Below are 21,638 nucleotides of genomic sequence, written 5' to 3'. Positions count from 1 at the left end.
AAGTTGTTTTTCTGTTTGTAGATAAAGCTCTCATCCACCTTCAGATGAGTCTTGTTTTAAAAAAATTTCACACTTATTTCTGTAGATTTTTATTTTTTGACATTTTACCAGATTTTATTTTCATGTTTTTTTTTCAAGTATTCAACTAGGAGAAGTGGAATTTTAGAATGCTAGTGTTAAGATACTGATGTGACATCTGACTCAAGCTAATTTTTACTTTTTTTTGATCAGGCTTTTTGCCATGTGTGTTTTTTGTGGTTCAGAGCATATTCCTTTGACTCTCAGGTACTCAGATCTTTGTAAATGCAAACAGTGCTATGATCAGATTTGAGTATTTAAAATTTTAGAGGAAAAAGAAAAGCATTAACATACATCCTGTAGTTAATATTGTATTTATTTAAACTTAATGATGGCTATCTGCTTAATGTGGTAGCAGGTGTTTGATTTTTTTAAAATTCAATTAAAATACTCATAAGTCATGTGTTTTAGCTAGTAACATTGGAAGAACTATACTCTTACCTCTTTAAAAAGGTTTTTGTATTTGAGACAACAAATTTCTGGCTTTAAAAAATGTGATACATTTTGACCTTAAACAGTCTTAAGCAAAAAAATGGGAAGTAATTTAAATGTTTTTAAGGAGTCAGCTAAAAGTAATCAGAATGGCATAAAATCCTGTTGATCGATTTAAAAATGTTTAATGAGTGCAGAGTTTGTAAAGGTTTTGTTAAGTTTTAGACTATGCCTTTTATTTCTATTACGTTGAACAGATGATCTTGCTAATGACTTCATATGCTTACTGTAATTTGTGTACGCATTTTACAGTTCATTTTACTGTTATGTTTTGCTTCACCATTGCTTTCCTTATCCTGCATTTTCTGGTCATCTTCTGAATCTGCATCTTTTCTCTGCTACTTTCCTCCACAGCACCTTACCCACAGGGGCCTAGGATTTACCTGTGTCCCAGCTCCCCCTCTCTCCCTTGTGGGTCCCTTCATCTTAAAAAGTCCTGTCTCCTCCTCTCGGAATCTAGCCTTCCCCCTCATCCTTCTAGCCTTGTCAGCCCAGTTCTGAGGAAAAGTGTTTCTTTCAGTGAAGAGCTGTTCCTGGCTGCTTCTGGTAGGATCATATTATGTCAGCTTTTTAATCCCTTTATTCGAAATCATTTTTGAAAAAAATTAATTATTTCCTACTATACAGAAGTATTGAGTATTTGACACAGGATGTATTTCTTATTTTTCTTATTGGCGGACAGTAAAATTACCATGAGAACACGATTGAGGATTACTTGATGGATAATTATGGATATTCTGCTAAATAATCTTATGTATTAAAAATTGTATGTCTAAGTGCTTAGAGCTGCATATTTCCAGTAATTATTAGGTTCTCATTACTAGAATTTCTGTTCTAGATGCTTTTACTTTCTTTCCCTTCACACCAACTCCATTCACGTTGGACCTATGCCATCATGTTGCTAAACCATATGGTTACATTAGTAAATTATTCTGTTTGAATCAGTTTAAGTCTCATTTTAGTGATATTCTTTCATTATCTATTTTTTTTCTTGTCCATTGCATTAATTTTCAAGTTATTCTGCTCTATTTTCTGATATTTCGTTTATCTTTACCAAATTACATTTTATTTCATGGCTTTCAATATGCTTCATATGAAGATCTTAGTTTTGTTTCTGTGTTTAGTATTGTATAGTCTCTAACATAATATAACCTAAACATAATTTACTACAAGAAAAATACATTTCTTTTTAATTTTTAAAGAACAAAATGGGACTATACACATGCTAACTTTGTTTCCTATCCAAGAACAGCTAAAAATATAAAAGTAAATTAGTTCCTTTCTTAAGTCATTGTAGTAAATATGCTTGCATGTATCTTCAGATTTAAAAGGTGGGACTAAATTATTAATTTTAGTTTGTAGAGCACTGGCTTCTCACCTGCCCCCTGCTTTCTTTAATTCTTTGACCATAGTTGGTCTATTAGTACTATCAAAAGAACAAAATAAGGAAAGACATTTAAACTTATGCCTTAAAAATAAATACGTCTAAGAGCTTGGGAAATGTAATTCTTTCATCCATAACCATGTACATTTGTGATGTGTCTATTCTATGTCTGCAATTTTTAGTTTTTAAAAACTTTATGTCAGTTTTTGCAAATGAGTGTTATGATATGAATATTAGTGCTATTTTGTAATGAATATTATGTTTATGAATGCAAAATTATCAGAAAATAGATGTGACTATATTTCAAAATTGCCTAAAATTCATACTCCTTAGAGAATTTTGGAGTATTTTAAGCTCAATTAGTGCTTTCTCTATATGTATATTTAGTTTGAAACAAACATTTAATGTTTCTCTTATTTCTTTTAGTACTTTTCACTTGTTAGCAGGGTATAAATAATTGATATTACATTGATTTTTTTATTAGAAGATTCAGCTTTTAAAATTGAGTATTACATTAAAAAGTTTATCACCTTAATGTAATTTTAAAAATGATTTTTAGAATAAATTAAGTCCACACTCACTGTGATCAGAATTTTGACATCTTGCTTCTAAAGAAAACCTTGTGAATAAAAAAGAGTATGTGCTTAGTTGCCATCACAAATACTTAAAATGTTTAGATTTTTGTTTTTAACAGATTTTGTTCATGATATTTATGAAGATAAATGCAATTAAACTTTCTATGTCTCTAGTTGTTTTTGGTCGTTATTTACATACTGATGTTCTGTAGGAATGGGAAGTGGTAGTGCTGGAAAAGAAGGGGGGCCCTTTAAAGCTCTTTTAAGACAACAGACTCAATCAGCATTGGAACAGAGGGTAAGGTTCACTCAATATTCTTTCTTCTTACACTGTTAATATGATTTTATTCTCATGCTTCTATGTACTTACTTGTTTCCATATACTAGTTTTGATTAATATTATAATTTCAGTCCAAAAGGTATCATAATAATTTGCTTATAAATGATTACTTTTAATTTGGAATAATTCTATAACTATTTTGGTCTTATCTCCCAAAGTTATATTAGAAATAGTCTGTTTGGAAATATCCACTGAATAATGAAATCATTTCTAATTTTACATTACAGTTTAATATATAAAAGGAAATAGTGGATAATTTTCTAGAAAAAAGTTTATTAGTGTTGTATTAAAAATAATTCTTTAGTATATTAATATAGATTTGCTGAGATGAATTTTATCAGTGGCCAGTCTCTTTGGGATTAAGAAATGCAGATTCCATATTTTTACAGATTAACATAGATAATATGATTGTTCAGTATGTGAATACATCTGTATTAAGTACTGTAAATTTATTTAATTAAATATGTTGTATGAAGAGCTAAAGTGTTTGGATGATTTTCTCTCTTTATTTTTTTGTATAAACTTCATTGCTAAGGGAGGATCGCCTCATAGGTTCTGTAGAAGGCGGGTATGTTTCTGAACATGTGTGAGAGCCTATTTCATGTATTGGTAGCTTTTCTAGTTTTAATCTTGGTCATTTAAGTTTTATTTAAGCATTTAACAAATGTTGCCAGCTTTTTTTCTTTTTATAATGCAAAATTGTTTGTTTTTTGTTTTAATTTAATGGCACTATGAGACTCATTTTTTTTTCCCCCCTAACTAATACAGTGCATGGTTTTATATGTCATGTCAGTTATTTTAAGGCACAGTTCCATAGCTTTCATTATGTCTGATTTGGAAGTTACAAGCATTTACAGAATTTTCTTTTACATGTTCCGTTTTATACTACAGTAAAAAAAAAAGATGAAACATATCAAATGCCTGTAAAAGGATGCATTTTATAAAACAAAGGTATTTATTTGCTAGAAGTTGGCTTTCAACAAGAGTGTTTCTCAGATGCTATTATTATAAACAATACAACAAGTAATTTTTTTAGACTTCCTTTCCGTGTGCTGAAAGTATCTATGCGTGCAGTTTGCCTGTTATGAAAGTCTGGAGAGAACAGAGCTGAACTAAACTTGGGACTTTGGTAGGACTTGGGTGGTACCTGGTTCTTTGCCTTTGAGCTACTACTCTTACATCGGCAGGCATATCGTGCCAACGGCTGCCATCAAGTAGCTCACCTAAACATTCAAACTATACATTGAAACCAAATATAAAGAAAGACTAACAGCGTGGGGAAGAGGATCAGAGTTAAAGTGTGTGTGTCACTTACAGTTTTTAGGCCAGAGAACTCTTATTGCCTACCCCCTCCCAGTTTTACATTTTCTGGAGTCCCTTACGCTAGGAATATTTTCTGTAATCTAATTACCATTCTAGAATTCACATGAACAGAGAAACTTGACTTGCCTTGACGTTTGATATAATGAGACTTTGCCTGTGTGTTGAGTCCGTGACTCTCCTGTCTGTACTAAGAGCTTTAAAAAGCACCTAGTTTTAAAAGACAAAAGAAATACTAATCATTGAAAAGGTTTTGGATTTAGTTTGGATAAAATTTATGTTTTCAAATATGCTTTCAAACATTCTTAAACTTTTGGGCGCATTAACACATTAGACATACATTACTAGATAATCCTCGAGGCATTAGCAGCAGAGACGTGGAGGTCTATAGTTTTCGTTTACCACTCTGTAAACCTCAGTTGGCAATATATTTACATTATCAAACCTTGCAGTGGCAGTGAGTTGTATGTGTGAGCCTCCCTCTCTACCCTGTGTACATAATGGGTAGAAAAAGCATTGTCATGCTTGGCTTCCCCATTTACCTGTGGCTGCCATCAGTATGGGAAAATTTGTGCAGAAATAATGTAGAATTCTTCCTATATGTGGTCACTGATGCTTTAACTCTGCCAAGTTGAACACTAGATCAAGTTGAACATATGATCTATTTATCATTTTATATATTCATTTTTAAAATATTCACTTCTGCCCCTTGCTACCCTTAATATATTATATGGCCTTTTGTTTCTTGTGGAAAAGAGGAACTTTATTTGTCCATCGTCTTTTATTTTGAGTTACTCAAGTAGCAGTTATCAAAAATAAAAGTGCTTTTTTCTTCCTCACAAAAGCATTAAAAAATGAATTGACAAGATCGTGGTAATTGGTATCAGATTATTGGGAGGTAAAAGTTTAGATTAAGGTTCTGCCTGTGAAGTATTTGCTGTGAAGCAAATAGATTTATTTTTCCAATATGATTCTTTTTTAACTTGCCAGAAAAATGAAGTTACTTTTTAGATTCTGGAATGTATATTTTTCTTCAATAAAGAATCCTAATTGACTTAGTTTAGTTTAGTATTTCCCAAATGTATTTTACCATGAAGTCCTTCCATTTAAAATGCCTGTTAGGAACCCACTTTGGAAAACTTAGATTTAAAATGGATTCTTTTGATAAATTATGATCTTTTTTGAAGTAGGGATAAAATTATATGATAAATCATTGTAGGAACCTAGTGGGGAGTTTTGTATCTAGAAAGTTTTCTGTGGTGTCTTGGGATAATAAAAAAATCTCTGATTTCAAAAAATGAAATTGATTAAATATCTTTTGAGAAAAATCCTATTTAAATCTTTAAAAAAAATTCCATTTGTTCTCAGAATTTTCAAGTAGCCTGCCTCTGAGCACATGCTATTAAATGATTTATGCTGCATGCACTTGGCTTATGTCAAAGCATCCATGTATGAAGTCTTATCTAGGCTCCACAGGGCAAAATAAGGGCTTTCCAGAGAAAATGTGGTCCCTGGCATTCCCATCTGGACACTGAAGGCAGGGTGTGCTTGGGCGGATCTTAACGAAGCTGTCCTTTTCAGTGGAGGAGAGCCTATGGATTCATCAGGTGTAGTAATAGACTATAGAGATTAAAATCAATTCTTTTACTCAGTGATTTAACCAGCAATGGTAAGAAGCCAGGTGACAAAGTTTGTGGCTCAGAGAGTGTAGGCCTCCTCATTTCAGTGTTTCACCTGAACCCTGGATTTGATAGGACATCCATCTCAGGGTATGGTAACGTCTGTGAAGCCTAGTTTTGAGGTACTGTGTACAGGACTGGCACATTGGAAGTGCTCCATAATAGTTACTGGTGATGCTGGTGGGAGGACAGCTATTTAACCTTCAGTTGAGATACTGGCGGTAAGCTCTTCTGAAAGTGTTGTTTGCCAATCATAGTTTGGGTTGAATAACAATGCCATTTTAATTCTAGGTTAAGTTTGTTGGTTGGTTTTTGGCCACGCCCTGTGGCATGCGGGATCCTAGCCCTAACCGTGGGTGGAACTCATGCCCCCTGCAGTGAAAATGCCAGTCCTAAGCACTGAACTTTCAGGGAAGTCCCTCCAAGGTTAAGTTTTGTGTAAACTGGGGGAGTGTGCTGCCTGGATGAACTGGGGACAGTTAGGACAGAGTCTAAGTTGGCAGGGCATCGTCCACCTCTGAGGTCAGCTGGTCCCTACTACTTCTGCTCTGACCAGCTCTGGAGTGAGCTGTCTCCAGATCCTGTCTCCCCATCCTGTTCTTCCATATTCTGAAGTTTGGGGAGAAGGGTCAGAGACTCCCAAATAGAAAAATCATTTAGGTTCATTTTCTTTTTCTATCTTATCTAAAATCGTATATGCATATTTCTAGCATGGAATTTACTTATTTCTTAAGTTTAGGTGGAAGTACTACGTTCCATTTAGCTTCCAAAATTTGCATTTTCACTGTCTGTTATCCAAAATATTTAAAATGTTAAATATAAAGATAAAGTGTAACATGCTTTTTGGGCTTTACCACAGTAGTTTGAGGAAATTTTAAAATTTTAAAATTAAAAACAAATCTTAAGGATCTTAAGGACACAACTCAGAGACTGAACAAAAGACTCATGTTTCCAATAGTATGAGCTTATCTGTACATTTCTCATTTAAAATTTATATGTAAAAAATTTAGGTGGAAATAAGGGGGCCTCTACCTATCAACTGGGTCAAACCTGTCCACTTCCACTGTTTTTTTACTCCCTTTTTACATAGCATAGGTTTTTCTTGCCTTTGTTAAAGATTATTTTTAAATTTTAATGAATTTATTTCTGAATATGAGTGTGTGTGTGCACACACGCACTCACACATGTATATATATTTTAATACTATACCTCATGGGTTATTGGGGTGTGCAGGACTGTTTGCCTGTGTGCTAAATGACTCCAAGTTGCTTTGCTGTGTGAATTATGGTCAGTTCATATCCCCATGCTTTAAACAGCCAGTCAGTAGTCTTGCTGTGGTTAATGTGCCTGCTTCTTGTAGTATTCTGTATCTCTTTATCTCCCAACTTTTATTTGCTGCATTTAATCTGCTATGGCCCAGAAAAAAAAGACACCAGTAGATTTTAGAATATAATTGTAATGTTATACACTTGTAATTACCGTATATCATTGTATGAATATAGTCTATGGGGATCTCTTAGGAATGAAATACATGAAGTTTAGTCCTTGCAACTTTAACAGTTCGTTTGATTGTTGAGAGCTCTGTTTTGCTTACTTTCCAGTTCTCAGTTATGTTCTGAATAGCTGAGGCTACTGCTAAGTGACTTGTGGTTAAGTGAGCTACGTTAATCTTGGCCGCCAGACAGGTCGGATATTGTTTTCCTTTCTTGCATCCAGTTTTTATCATATGAGCGGCCTCAGGAACTCTCCTTTCCTTTGGCTGCTGTTTCAGTACATTTTCTTTCTCTGCTTTACCATTTCTCTGTTGCCTGCATCTCTTCATTTCTAGACTTCCCTGGTGGCTCAGACGGTTAAGCGTCTGTCTACAATGTGGGAGACCTGGGTTCGATCCCTGGATCGGGAAGTTCCCTGGAGAAGGAAATGGCAATCCACTCCAGTGCTATTGCCTGGAAAATGCCATGGACAGAGGAGCCTGGCAAAGAGTCGAACTTTTCTAAGTTGACAAATTTGATGTCCGAGAGAGAGAGAGAGAGAGAGAGGAGAATAAATCTTGGAAGAACTTGTAGAATTTGATTGCCTCCCTTGCTGTCATCTACATACCTCTCCCTTCTTAATTTGCATTTATATATTTAGATTTTTTTTCCTGCTGCCCCCTTGTTGATAGAGGAAATAAGCCCACACAATAATTCTCTGCCTACCTGAACTTGACATTGGCTCTTCTCTTCACCTTTCAATGTAGGGTTAACCTGCTCTGCTCATCCTCTCCCTCCTCCTCCCTCAGCCCCACCTTGTTTTAGACCTCCTGCCCCAGAACTTCAGAGTCTGCCAGTAGCCTGGAACAGGGTAGGTGTCTGAGGGAGACTCTGCCCCGTCGAGAAGTAGACGTGGATTGTGGTTCTGGCAGATTCCCCATCTCATTGCTAAGTTGGATCGCAATAGGCGATTGAGAGGAAGGAAGAGTGTGTTCAAATATCTCAAATTGAAACTCTGAGAATTTTTTTTTTTTTTTCTCGTTTAGAAGTGATAAAAAAGGTGTTTGGATTCTCTATAACATAATACATATGGGAAAATGGATTGGGAACTCAACATCCAAGGAAGCTTTTCATTACAAAGCATCTGTAATGTATAATTGGTAGCCTTTTGTTAAGGGGTAGAATTCATTTCTTTATGACAGGCTTTTTAACAGGCATGCATTTGTACTTCACACATGGTCAGGCATATTTTTCCCCCATTCTTTCTACTAGGAATTTCCATTTTTCACCCTGACGGCATTTCCTCCTGGATTCCTTGTGCATGTTGGGGGCGTTGTTAGTGCACGCTCTGTGAAGCTTTTGGATCGTATCCACAATCCTGGTATGTTCTCTAAACATTTGTTTTCTGTGTTTCATTTACTTACACTGTGATTATTATTAACACTGATTTTGATAGTTTTTTAAGCTGAATTTATCCAAAAAGAAAAATGACGAAGAAAGTATAAACTAGCACACATTGCTTATAAATATTTGCAGTAATCTTAACTAAAAATAAACTAAGTAGAAGTGTATATTTCAGTTACTTTTTTTTAATACAAAGCAAATCTTGATTCATTTTTGGCCAAGGTATATCACTCTGAGGCAATCCTTAAATCACTTTTGAGTCAGCTGTTTTCTTTGACTCAGGCAGATAACGAAATTTACAATTTGATCATTGTGGCCATTAGCTTAAGAGGTTAGGTTAGTTCTTTTCACTGGAATAATTCTTTATGGGTTGTTTGAGTAAGTTTCTTATTCATAAAAGAAGTCTTAGTTTGAAATGTATAAATTGTGTAGAGAACCTAAAAGTTTTAAAAAAATAATTATTGTCTTTGGGTCCTTGATTTCTTTCAGTAGCTATTTATTCCATTTAAGCAAACAGGAGAAAATGGCAACTCACTTCTTTAAGACATGAACCTTGATTATAAAAGAGAAAAAAAGCATGCAAGTCCCGGTAATTTCAGACCCTTGGATTAGAAATGCTTTGCTGATTTTTCTAAATCTAAAATAAGCATGAGAAGTATAGTAGGAACTTTCCCTGTGGAACTTGTTCTTGCATCTCTCATTGACTGGATGCCCAGTAACTTGCTCAGGTCACTTATTATTTTGATGACATACCTTAAACTTGAAGTTATATTAGTATTCTTACCTGGCATGTATGCGAATGTGTTTTTGAAAATTGAAATGGTCACTTCCAGTAACCTCTTCGGGGCCTTGTACTGACAGCTATGAAAAAAGAAAAATGCTTTGAAATTATTGTATGCAAAACTCAAGTAGTGATTTTGAGGATACAAAGCATTACTGTTCTTTTAGATTTTTAAAAAATTTAATCTGGGCCCCATAGTTTGATGTCATTTGAATTAAAACAATGGAATTTTTCTAGACCCTGAATGGAATTGCAGAAAAGCAATACTATTTGGGATTAATTAAACTCCTAACGTTGGGCAAATACATATTTTAAGTGCCAGTCTTCTCTTTTTCTTCTCTGGTTTATTATTTTTTTCCCCTGTATCTCATTTTTGGGGTCAATTTAAAATCTTTTCTTCATGCAGTATTTTATGCATTCTGTAGTAATTAAATGGAGAAGACAATGGCACCCCACTCCAGTACTCTTGCCTGGAAAATCCCATGGACGGAGGAGCCTGGAAGGCTGAAGTCCATGGGGTCGCTAAGGGTTGGACACAACTGAGCGACTTCACTTTCACTTTTCGCTTTCATGCATTGGAGACGGAAATGGCAACCCACTCCAGTGTTCTTACCTTGAGAATCCCGGGGATGGGGAGCCTGGTGGGCTGCCATCTATGGGGTCGCACAGAGTCGGACACGACTGAAGCGACTTAGCAGCAGCAGCAGCAGCAATTAAAGGCAAATTTAGACTGATGCCAGTTTTAATGGATTGAGATCTTGAAAACTATGCCAAGTTTCATATCTGTGCATTTAGGAGCTTGAATTATTTGAGAAGTGCAAGGGAATACTGAGTTAAGATACCTGACACTAACTGGGTGACCCAAGGCCAGTTAGCTGAGTTTCTGTGTACCCTTGACTCAAGTATTTTGATAGTTGGCATCCACCAACTCCAAATAGCTCCAAAAATGGTTATAGGAATATATTCAGTTGTTCGTGATGGAAGCATTTAGACTTCATCATTGCTTCCATGTACTCTGAGTAAGCTGTAGAATCTAGGAGAAGAAACAAAGGTTATTTAAACCAAATTTAAGTAGAGAGCCAAATTTTAAATTGCATTACTTAAAAAAAAAAACCCCAAAACCTGCTTTTGAGCATTTTCTATACTTGCCAGTTTATTTTTAGTTGTGTAAGAAATATAAAATTCCAGGCCCAGGGAAGAAAAAACAAGTTCTTCCTTCTTATAAAATATGATTTGTATATTGTAACTATAGCACATCCATTTTCTTCCTCTCCTTCCCTATCAGAATATTTTTTCAGTTTACGTGGAGAAATTCTCAGTTACTGATGGTTTATTTTCCAGAAGATTATGGGCATATATAATACATATAAATACTTGTAATGTTATAAATATTGTATTTCAGTTTTGTTTTTATTTTCAGTTAAATACAAATCATATTCTAATGGCCCTAATATTATATTATTTTGATACAATTATCACATTATTTGGATTGTTTTTTATATATGTATTGTGCCTGAAAAAGGAACATTTGTTTAACATTTTGTTAATCTTCAGGCCCCGTAAATAATTATGTGTGAAAAAATTTTAATTTGTTTACAGAAGCTAAATGTCAGAACAAAACTCAGTTAGCATCTACCATAATAAAGATTTATTAATTTTATGATTCTGAGTTACTCTGCTGAAAGAAAATTATGACAGATGAGATAATACGCGCTAATGTCAAAAGACCTATATTTGCACTCTCAGATGAATCTTGCAGCTATTTTTTGACTAGTGAATATGGGAAATTTTCATTTCACACTAAGTATAAAAGGAAAAGCCTTATTTTAAAACGAGTACCACCTGCTAACTATTGATTATTATTTTGGAGTTACTTCTTTAGAACTTCCTCTTCTTCAATATTAAACAAACAGGTCATACAATAAGGGAGAGAATGGGATGGTTTTAAAAGGTAATTATCTGAAATAATAATTAGACTTCAGTTAATGTTAGATTACTATAGCATGTTCCTTCTTCTCTATTTCTACTTCTTATTAACTCTGCTGTCTCTGTCTTTCTAGTTCCTGTCAAGTGGTGTTGTCAATTGTGTTCTTATTTGTAGTATTTTTTGTTTTTTTTTCCTACTATTCTGCACCTAAAACTGATCTACTAATTTGCTGTTTTGAACTCAGCCTTTGTCGGAATTATGGGTAACACAAGATCTTACAAACTGCTAGACTGGAATAGTTTCAATTCAGGTATTTTAATGGTCATTCAGTACTACATATGCTGACAAAAATTATGGCAGCTCAGTGAAGTTTTTAGAAATGTTCTCAATTAAATAGGCTTAATGTCAATTCAGTTAATACAGATACATTTTGGAATACATATGTGATAACTTTTGTAATTTCCATGGAAATACAAACATAAAAATGTTTTTACTAAAATGAATTAATCAAAACCATAGAAATACCATGAATTATGAATGACTTCTGTTAGGTAATGAACTTTCAGAGTGATAATTTTAAATTTATTACATTTTTGTACAGTTTTTTTTCATACCAGGTGAATGATACTAGATTAGCTTTATCATTAAGGGAATAGTAATTATTTAAACTTCAATTTAGATTTGAATATATTTAGTGTTCTATGAATATTATAAAAGTATAACTGTATTTTTAATTTTTTAAAATTTATTTTAATTGGAGGCTAATTACTTTACAATATTGTGGTGGTTTTGCTGTATTTTTATTTATAATTCTAGAAGTGTTCTAAAATTTGGTAAGTAGGAGCAGATTTTGGGGGATTAACAGCTTTCATAAGCTTTCCTCTCCTTTCCAAATAGAATATATTTTTTTCTTTTAAGTAATTTTACATATGAATATAGTTTGTAGCTTTTAAAGAAACTTAAGATAGCTTTACAGCTGATGATGTGGTTTAGAGTCAAAACAATTTTTCTTTTTGATTAAAAGCATGTTCTCTTAACATAAAAATGTAGATATTTATATTAACTCTATTTTAGAAGTAAATAATAGAGCTATTTTGATTCAGTCTCAGAAACTGGCATTTTCCTAAAGAACTTTTTTAGTTGTGTCAGAAAGTACATCTATTTACAGAAAAACAAAAGCAGAAACACCAAGAGGCTCAACATTTGAGATAATATTCCATAATCTTTTCAGTATTATAAACTTCTTTTGTTTTTAGGAGTCCAGGAGTAAGTTCTGATGTAAGTAGTGCATGTTTGACTATGAAGTAACTCATGTTCATCATGTGGATTTAACCTAAAGTCAGTCTAGTAAACAATCTGATCTGGTCCAACCTTTGCAGATTTGGACTGACGTCAGTTGGTAAATCTTTGAGGAAATTACCTCTATTTCCTATCTAAGTTTTTGCCAGCATGTATCACATTGGTTAGAGTTAAAGTAATCTCTTGTAATGTCATGCTTTATATTGGTTTCTTTAATGAGAAATTAAAAACGTCCTGCTGGATTCATTTAATAAGAATATATTTTAGAAAAACATGGGCAGATTATGGTGGTGGGCAGAGAAAAGGCTAGTTACATAAGAATAGAACATTGAGGCATCATCATTAATAATTTAAGGAGCTGAAAGTTTGTGAGGGCAACGATGTTTAAGATGAGAGATATAATAGATGATAGAACTGTTTTGAAATGTGGAAAAGGCAAAAGTTTTTAAAGACACAGTAAAGACTTTGTTCCCTGTAAACAGAATTTGGTGAGGAGGAACATGGTTGAGGAAGCAGTATATCTTGCCATCATTTAAAATAAAATCCAGTAGGAAGTGTAAGAAAGAAAAGATGGATATGTTACAGCATATTAAAATAACATAAAAAGTGATGCTTTCAGTTTAATATGCTTATAGTTTTATGTTTTTGATTGGGGGTATTTAGAGTCTTTCTGATAAGAATTGGTACATACTTAGAAACCAGGGTTTTTCTGATACTAGTTTCAGAAAAATAGCTTGATAATTCTGCAAAAAAAGTTATATATTTGGTAAATGTATTCAAATCCTTTATATATTTTTCTGTGTAATTAGGCAATATTTAGCCACTCCTGTCCTGAATTACCACAGAAAATCAAAAATTGTAGAAAAGTAGTTGTTGATACAGTTTCTATTAATGCTAGAAATTATTTATCAATACTATATTTCCTGGTCTCTGATACCAGCTATAATATGATATATCATTGACTTCATAAAAGTCTTCTAAGAAAAAAGAGGAACACGTGGTAGTCAAATGTACTAATTATTCGACATTTTTATTTCAGAAACATTAAAATGTGGAACAGTATAGGAAAACATTTTATATCACACAATAGTGTTTCATGCAAAACAGTAAACCATGTGGGCAGTTATTAGAATTTATTTTGTACTATGCAATTTGTTAGATAAGAGATGTGCAAAGGTGCCTGTCCCCCTATTTTTATATTCTGGGAGGATAGAAGAATATGTAAACGGCTTACTGTGTAGTATGGTGTGATAGTAGATTCAGAGTTAAAGAGAAAGTTAGGATTAACTCTGTGTGGCAGGGTACCTTATAGAGGTAGTAATCTTGAGCTCAGTTTTGGATAGTATATGAAGATTCACTTAGATTTATATTTCAGACAGTGCATTTGGAACCATGTTAATATATTCTTTGAGTTTAGTTCTGAAACTTCAAGCATTTGCAAAACAATATCCTAGCCATTACTCATTCAATGAAGTTTATTACATAGCTAGTTCATACTTTTTGTTTGCTATTAATACAAAATGTCTTAGTTTACCTTTTTTCCCCACCCCCTTTTCTTCTGCTTTGTCCTGTTAGTTTGTGTATTTTTATAGAGCAGGAAGAAAGGAACTCAGTATTTGAAAATTTATTCAAAACTCTTACCTTTTATTACCTTGTTTCTTTTTCTTTGGCCTGTTAATACACTGAGAAAGATAAAATGAACCTTGCTACTGGAAGGAGAATGTAACATTTAAAGATCTTGTGTGTGACATGCCAGGGAGGAGATTCTCAGAAGACGGAGTAGTCAGATTTGCATTAAATCGCTGCCTGCTGGTTCAGAATGAATTTAAAAGCAGCAAGACTAGAGAGATCCCAGTTAGTGCAGTGCAGGAGTCCTAGCCAGATTGTGACCTGGGATCTGATGGTGACAGGAGAGCTAAAGTTTTGTGGTGCACTTACTATGTACTATTCTAAGATTTTATGGTAGTAGCTCATTTAGTCCTCAAGCACAGCGCTCACATACGTGTTCTCATTTTGGACGTGAGCAGTATGAAACATAGCCATTTGTCCGAGGTCAAATAGGGAGTGACTGAGCCCCAGATTGAACCTTGCAATTTTGGCTTCAGGGCTTAAACTCTTAACCACAAGTTTACAAACTGTTTAGAATGGGAAGCCTGCAGGACTTGGTAATTAAAGGAGAATGTGGTGAGTGAAACAGGCTCTGTGCAATTGTCAGCTGAGAGAGAGAGAAGGGTAATGATTGTCCCACATGTCTGCAAGTCTTAACATCCCAGGGGACAAATGATTCCTATCTTTTAGAAACTCAAGTCTGTTTGAAAGTTCAGTTGTAAATAATATTTTAAGAGTAAATCCTGATAGCCCTAGCTCATTGCTTCTCAAATGGCTGTAATCTATTTTTCTTCTGAGTTTACCACTAGAAGTATTTCTGAATAGGTCACACATAGTTTCTTACTTATGACAATCTCAGTGAGTTGAGGAAAATTTGTTATTCTTTCCTGTGTAGGATGCATGTCAATTTAGATAACTTTTTTAGAAGTGACAAGAGGAAATTAAAATACGTGTATAATGTCATTTGAAAAATACTAGTTTGAAGTAGCTTATGAACTTAGACAATATTTTTAAGTGTTTTTAAGCCCTGAGTTAGTAAAGCAAGATGTTTGAATAGCCTTTCTTTTGTTTTTGAGAATATTCTAAAAATATTTTTTCTTTTTTTACTGTTTTAGACAGATCGTAGGTTTTAAGACTTATTAGACTGGAAATTTTCTCAATCTTACAATGAATGAACTTCAGCTAATGATAGATTTAGTGGTTTAAATTTAGAAAATGTTACTCTTTTTCTCTTTTTTGTTTTCAGAAATATAGTTAGAAATTTGACTTTATTTTGGAGGCAAAATTAATAGTTAACATCTAAAAATGTAGTTACTACTTTAAAAATATGTAACAGAATATGAGTCAGCTGAGGAAATACTTATATAAGGAAATATTTATATAGAATATACTTATCACTCTGATCATTCAAATTTTTCTCCAATAGATGTTTGTCAAGTGCCTACCATGTCTTAAGCACAATTCTGGGATTGGAAATAACCAGGGTTCACCCAGGCAGACCTCCTGTTTACATACTAGTCTAGTCTGTTTCTTACACTACTTTGCTGTGTGTCTGTGTGAGAGAGAGAGAGTTAAATGGAGATAGACTTTCTTGCAATTTGAATTCTACTGATGATCTCAGCAATCATTATTTTTCTACATCTGAGGGACATTCATGAGCAGATGTGCAAAGTAAGCCTAAAGTAGTTAAGCAGCATTTGGTTTTCAGTATTTTAATAAGGTTTTCAGAAAGTAGATACATAGAGTTCAAGAAGGCATAAATATAGCATGCATGACTTGTGAGCTTTCCTTTATAATGTGACATAAATGTAATATTTAATTTTATTTCTATATATAATGTAACTGGATATTCATTACTTTTCTACTATCTGTAAAAAAAAAGTCAGATGGGTAATCTCCTTAAGTGGGAAGTTTCACTCTTCATATATATGAAATATGTAAAATGTAACTGGATATTCCATTACATTATTATAATGTAACATGTAAATGTAATGTATCATTCTCTGTATAAAATAATGTAACTGGTCACCAGTTACATTATATATATAAAGAATGAAATGTCACAGTCAAGGAGTAAATTACATATTTGACTTTTTTTTTTTTTAAACAAATAGTAATGACTGCAGTTTGGTCCAACATGGATTGTATCTGAGCCACCATCCTAATATTCCAAATTACCACATCTTGAAGTTCACTCTCAGTTTGCACATTACTTCTTCTATAATGAGATTCTTCTTTTTAGTCTGTACTGAATCCCCAACCAGTTTGAGGTTCTATACTTCCTTGAACCTGGACTCTCTAATTTCTGTTCTATTAGTGGAAATTTATCTTCTTCAAAAGGTTGTTTTGCGTTGGACTATTACTTTCAGACATTTGAGAAGGTAGCTTTTTGTGCTGTCCATTAACAAGATACATTGTCCTTTTTCTGAAAATCCTATCTAACACTTTATCTTGTTTATTTAAAAATTAGATTGAATAACTGCCCATTTCCTTTTTTATTTTCTTTCAACTTGATTAAAAGGTTTCCAGGGACAGAATTATTCTCTTCTAGACCTATATGAAAATAGAACTACATTTAACTCTTCATGTAGTCAGCATTTCTTAGTTGCAAATGTGTAATTGCCTAAAATCTCGAAGGAATTGACTTTTATAAAGGCATATTGTGTTGAGTTGTTCACTTCTTTACTTTTTGAGGGGTAAACTATTACTGTCATTTTAGGAATCTTTACCAGTGTCACCTGTACTTTAGAAACAAGATTAAATACTAAAAAGATGGCAAGATATCAAGCTATGGCCATGCTCTAGACAAGTAATAGAAAAACAAATTAACTGTGGTGTCAACATAAGTGTGAGGACATTACCCTCGTAAGAGGCATCAGTGAGGCATTGATCTAGAACTCAATTCTTGCTTGCAATTAAAAGAATATAGTAAAAGATCTGTGATAATTATCTATGTATAGTTCTGACCCTTAGAAGAAAAATACAAAATAGTATGAAATATAATTTATATAATAAGTAACTTTTCATATCTCCTAAAATGATAATCTTTTTACGATTATCAATAATTCTATAGATTCTTGGAAGGAGCATGGTATTTTAAGTGAAGATATTTTTTCTTCACATCTCTGAAACGTTAATTTGCAACCCTCACATCTCAGCTGTATATCCTTCAAGTGACCAAATTGTATCCAGTTTCATATAAGGTGTGTATAGTTGCCAGTAAATTTTTAAGCCAGGTTCTTTGTTTTGCCTTTTACAGAAGTATGGTAAATCCTCAGTTTTTACTTTTGTAGGGTGAATAAAACAGTTCAGATTCACTAATGTATTTCCTATAAGAAGTATAATTAGCAGTTTTTAAGATTTCCATTAGTAGGGATTAAATACTCTGATTTTTGTTTCTGAATTTTCAGTACTAGTAAGTTAGACTGAATCATGATTGCTACTTAAATATTCTGTGGCTCATCTCTGGCATTAAGTATAAGATAGGCTTTGAAGAGAAGTTTAATTTTTCTGTAATATTAAATAAATTGATTTTTCTTAATTGTATCTTAATTAACCCCTAAATTTAATAGCCAAAAAATTCATCCTTTGACTTCTTGCTCACAGTTGTAGGTAATTATTTTAATCCAATTCCTAGTTTGTGATGAAGTGCTCCCTACTGTATGCTTGCCTTGCTTTCACCTAGAATCTAGGGCCATTACTTTCTGTAACCATTTCAGTGAGCTGCCATAGTTTTCAGTCTGTACTGTCACCTGATCCAAGCATGCGCCAAAGTTTCCACTGTTTCTGGCTCCCGTCTGCTGAATCTGCTTTGCAAAACCCTTCGTTCTTTGAGCTTTTGCTTTAGCCAAAAACCAAATTTAAGAAATTCTTTGGAGTGTGGACATAACACCATTTGCTTCCTTAGCCCTCCTGTATGTAACTCTTTAGCTTTTATTAAACTTGTAAATACTGTATTAACTACAGCAGCGGCATCCCCATGTGCAGTTGTGTGGCTCGTGTGTCAAAATAAAGGCTGCTTGTGAACTTGTCAGAAGAGTATGAATGCTCTACTTGCGCTGCATTCAGCTTTTTGTTGGTTTTTTGTTTGTTTTTTTTAAATCAGCCACTTATTCTTTCATAGTGTTTGGTTTAATTATCTGATTATTTTATGTGTTATACCAAGGTAAGTTTGATGTAGATAAACTTTGTATTCTATGTGGTTACATGTATCTCATAGTAATTATGATTACATACTTTTTCCATTTAGGCATGCTGGCCTTTCTAAATAAATAGATCTCGAACTTGAAATAAGTAGCTTCTTCCAAATTTTTCATTAATTTAAAAAAATATAATACTGTTGATTACATCCTGTAAAATTTTTAAAGCAGAAAACTGCCATGTATCACTATGTAGCAAGATGTAGGCTAACCTAATGTGAGAAAATCTAATTTATAAAAACGGAGTATATGATTATTTGATTTAGTAAATATTATTGTAAACTTCCAGAATGATTTGAAAAGTAAATTGCAGGTTTTACTATTATGTTTTAGAAAGTCAACTTTTCATTTTACATAGTTTTTCAGGAAAATAATTTTTTTCTAAGCTGAGATATAGTTCTCTTAATTTTGCTATCTTTTTCGAAAATCATAAGTAATTTGATAGATGGAGCAACTAGTTGAATGATAGTTTGTCTTATGATATAAAATTTCCCTATTAGGAAAAGATGATGTTAATAGATGTCCAAATTAATCTGGAAACTTGTATGTCCTAAAAAGAGAGAATGGATATGAAAGTGTTTTTGTGCTCTTAATGTCTACATTTCAGCTAGGAATATGAAGAAATTCTTTAACGTAGTAGCATATGTGCAAAATAGGGCCACCTAATTGTCTCACCCATTTCTGAATTCGTAATATTGATTGCTAACACCATATTGTAGTATTTTCTACTTCTTTTCCTTCTTTATCTCGTACTTTGATCTTTTCCTTGGTTTCCTGGAGTTTTGTGTTTCTTTCTTCTCTTCTGAAAGAAAGTTTTAGGGTAGCACGGTCTTGGATCTAAGACTTTAACGCAAGAACTGGCTGGCATCATTTGTAGTTCTGGTTTTTATCTCCTCACTTCTTTTTGCTGATCTCCCTGTGGGGGAAACAAAATTCCACCATAGGAATGTGAGCTATAACAAGGCTTTTAACCTTTCTTTACTTTGCTGTCTTCAGTATTTCACTAGTGAGTATGATTCTACTTATTCTACTTATTTTGAAAAACGTATTTGAAAACTGCATATGTACAGAAACTCAGAAGGCTTTTGGAGTGTTGGATTTTTAGTCGTAATAGTGCCTTTTTAATGTGAAAGATTTACAGTAAGAGCTTAGCATCTTATTTAGAGTTGATCAGGTTTTTTCTTTTCCAAATTGTTCCCAAATGGAATTGGCCACAAAAAAAGAAACAATTTAGGATATGCTGATTATAGACCGTTTCTGTTTTTAACATCTTTGGGCATGAAAAGCTAACTATATATGCAGCTGCTGTTCATCAGTAGTTTGCAGCTAAATGCAAGTAATTAGAAAGTGTATGTGACAGATGTTCCATCTATAATGCTCCATTGCAAGCAATGTTGGGCTACTCTATGGTAATAAAATGTGATTCTGTGATTTGAAAGCATTTTCTTAATGACAGAGCTATATATGGAGTTGCAGTGTTCTTTCTGAAATTTGTCCTTATGTACATTAACTAGATTCTTCGTACTAATGTTTTCAGTGTATTTGCTTTCTTTATTTTGAACTGGCCAGTCCCTTTCTTTCTCGTCACTTTGCTTCAGGACCCACATCTCTTTAGAAGGATGGCTATAGATGGCTTTCTGCTTTTTAATGTTGATAAATCTATGCCTTGCAGAGAACCCAGAATGTATTGCATTATTAAAAATTAAGTACAGGAAATGAAATCAGAATTTAAAATAAATTTATGGATATGACTCAAGGTGCTCACTCAGTGAGGTGAGACATAGGAAGTCATTTTAGTTTAAGATTAGAGTCTGAAAACTCTGGGTCTACCTTTCAAATTGTATTTCATAAAACAGATCCCTATAGATAGCCCTAAAGCAAAAAAGCAAATAGAACTAGATGATTTATTTTCTAGCACCTGAGTTTAAAATGTTAAACTTCTTGAGACGTAGCATTAAATGAAAATGTTAATAAGCTTTTTGAGAAGTAGCATTTTAAAGATGTGAAGTTTGAAAACCTGTTGTAGAATAGTAGTTCTTTGCCTTCCAGAGTATGCATACTTTAAATATTTCTTGTTCAAATAGACTATGCTATTGAGTAGTGAACTGATTTAAAATTTATTTTTCAGATGAACCAGAAACTCGAGATGCATGGTGGGCAGAAATCAGACAAGAAATAAAATCCCATGCCAAAGCATTAGGCTGTCATGCTGTAGTGGGCTACAGTGAATCAACTAGCATCTGGTAAATGATAATAACAACTTGATTTTCTAGATGCTGTGGTTTACAGATTGTCATCTGAAAGGGGAGAAGCTTTATGCAGATACGGAGAAAAGAAGAAAAGTGGATTGATCCAGTTAGTGTGGGCTTTTTTAGAATACATCAAGAGGAAATTCGTATGCTATCTTTACTGCTTAGTTAATGTGAAACTTCAGGAAAATTGTTCTACTCCTCCAAGCCTCAGTTATACATTGGAGACAGTAACTACCTGTCAGTTAAGGTTATTGAGGCATTAAATGAGAATATAATACTGGCACACAGCAAGTATTAACTCCAAGCCTACTTTACTCCAGTTTGTGACTCCACCAGCTCTTTCCTCTGGGATTTTGAAACTCTTAATCTATTGTAAACAAACCGCCGTGTGTCTTTCAAGTTCATTTGTAAACTCTTTCTGCCTTCATTAATTAACTATAACTTAACTTTTTCCTACCAACAAATCTCCCTAATGCTACCCAGTTAGGAAGGGACTTCCATACTCTCAGTTCTCAATTTCTTTTTCTCCTGTCTTTCATTTGGACAACTTCTTCCCCATTTAAGTCCGTGCCAATCCACTGTTCAGGATTTTCTACCTCCAAAACTTTTTTCTGCTCTTTTTTTTCCTGCCCATCTCCTCCAGTTAAACACAATTATCTCCCTTCTAACAGTCTGTCATTGTGCTTTCTCATTCTCAAGTCCTCTATCCTTAGTTGACTTTCAACCTTATTTTGACTTCATTATTGCATGAAACTGTTCCTCTTTAAAAATTTGAAACCATAAAATTTCACTCTTGGATCACAACCTGATATTTTCCTACTCATCCTA

The 21,638-nt window shown here is 33.4% G+C and overlaps 1 protein-coding gene across 12 annotated transcripts in view; it reads left to right on the top strand.

Moving 5' to 3' along the window:
- Positions 1 to 21,638, top strand: part of C2CD5 (C2 calcium dependent domain containing 5) — a 91,819-nt gene that overhangs the window by 29,244 nt on the left and 40,937 nt on the right. For 5 of the 12 annotated variants that reach the window (XM_070371180.1, XM_070371181.1, XM_070371177.1 and 2 more), the window contains exons 9-13: positions 925 to 1,116; positions 2,742 to 2,827; positions 3,405 to 3,437; positions 8,613 to 8,721; positions 20,687 to 20,801. In XM_070371180.1, the coding sequence (XP_070227281.1) occupies positions 925 to 1,116; positions 2,742 to 2,827; positions 3,405 to 3,437; positions 8,613 to 8,721; positions 20,687 to 20,801 (535 nt within the window). The remainder of the gene's footprint in view (positions 1 to 924; positions 1,117 to 2,741; positions 2,828 to 3,404; positions 3,438 to 8,612; positions 8,722 to 20,686; positions 20,802 to 21,638) is intronic. The other 7 variants (XM_070371188.1, XM_070371187.1, XM_070371185.1 and 4 more) reach the window with 3 other exon arrangements.

This window comes from Bos mutus, chromosome 5 (assembly GCF_027580195.1).
Source record: "Bos mutus isolate GX-2022 chromosome 5, NWIPB_WYAK_1.1, whole genome shotgun sequence".
Lineage (NCBI taxonomy): Eukaryota > Metazoa > Chordata > Mammalia > Artiodactyla > Bovidae > Bos > Bos mutus.
The sequence above is the reverse complement of the archived record's forward strand: the minus strand, read 5'-3'. Positions and strand labels throughout refer to the sequence as shown.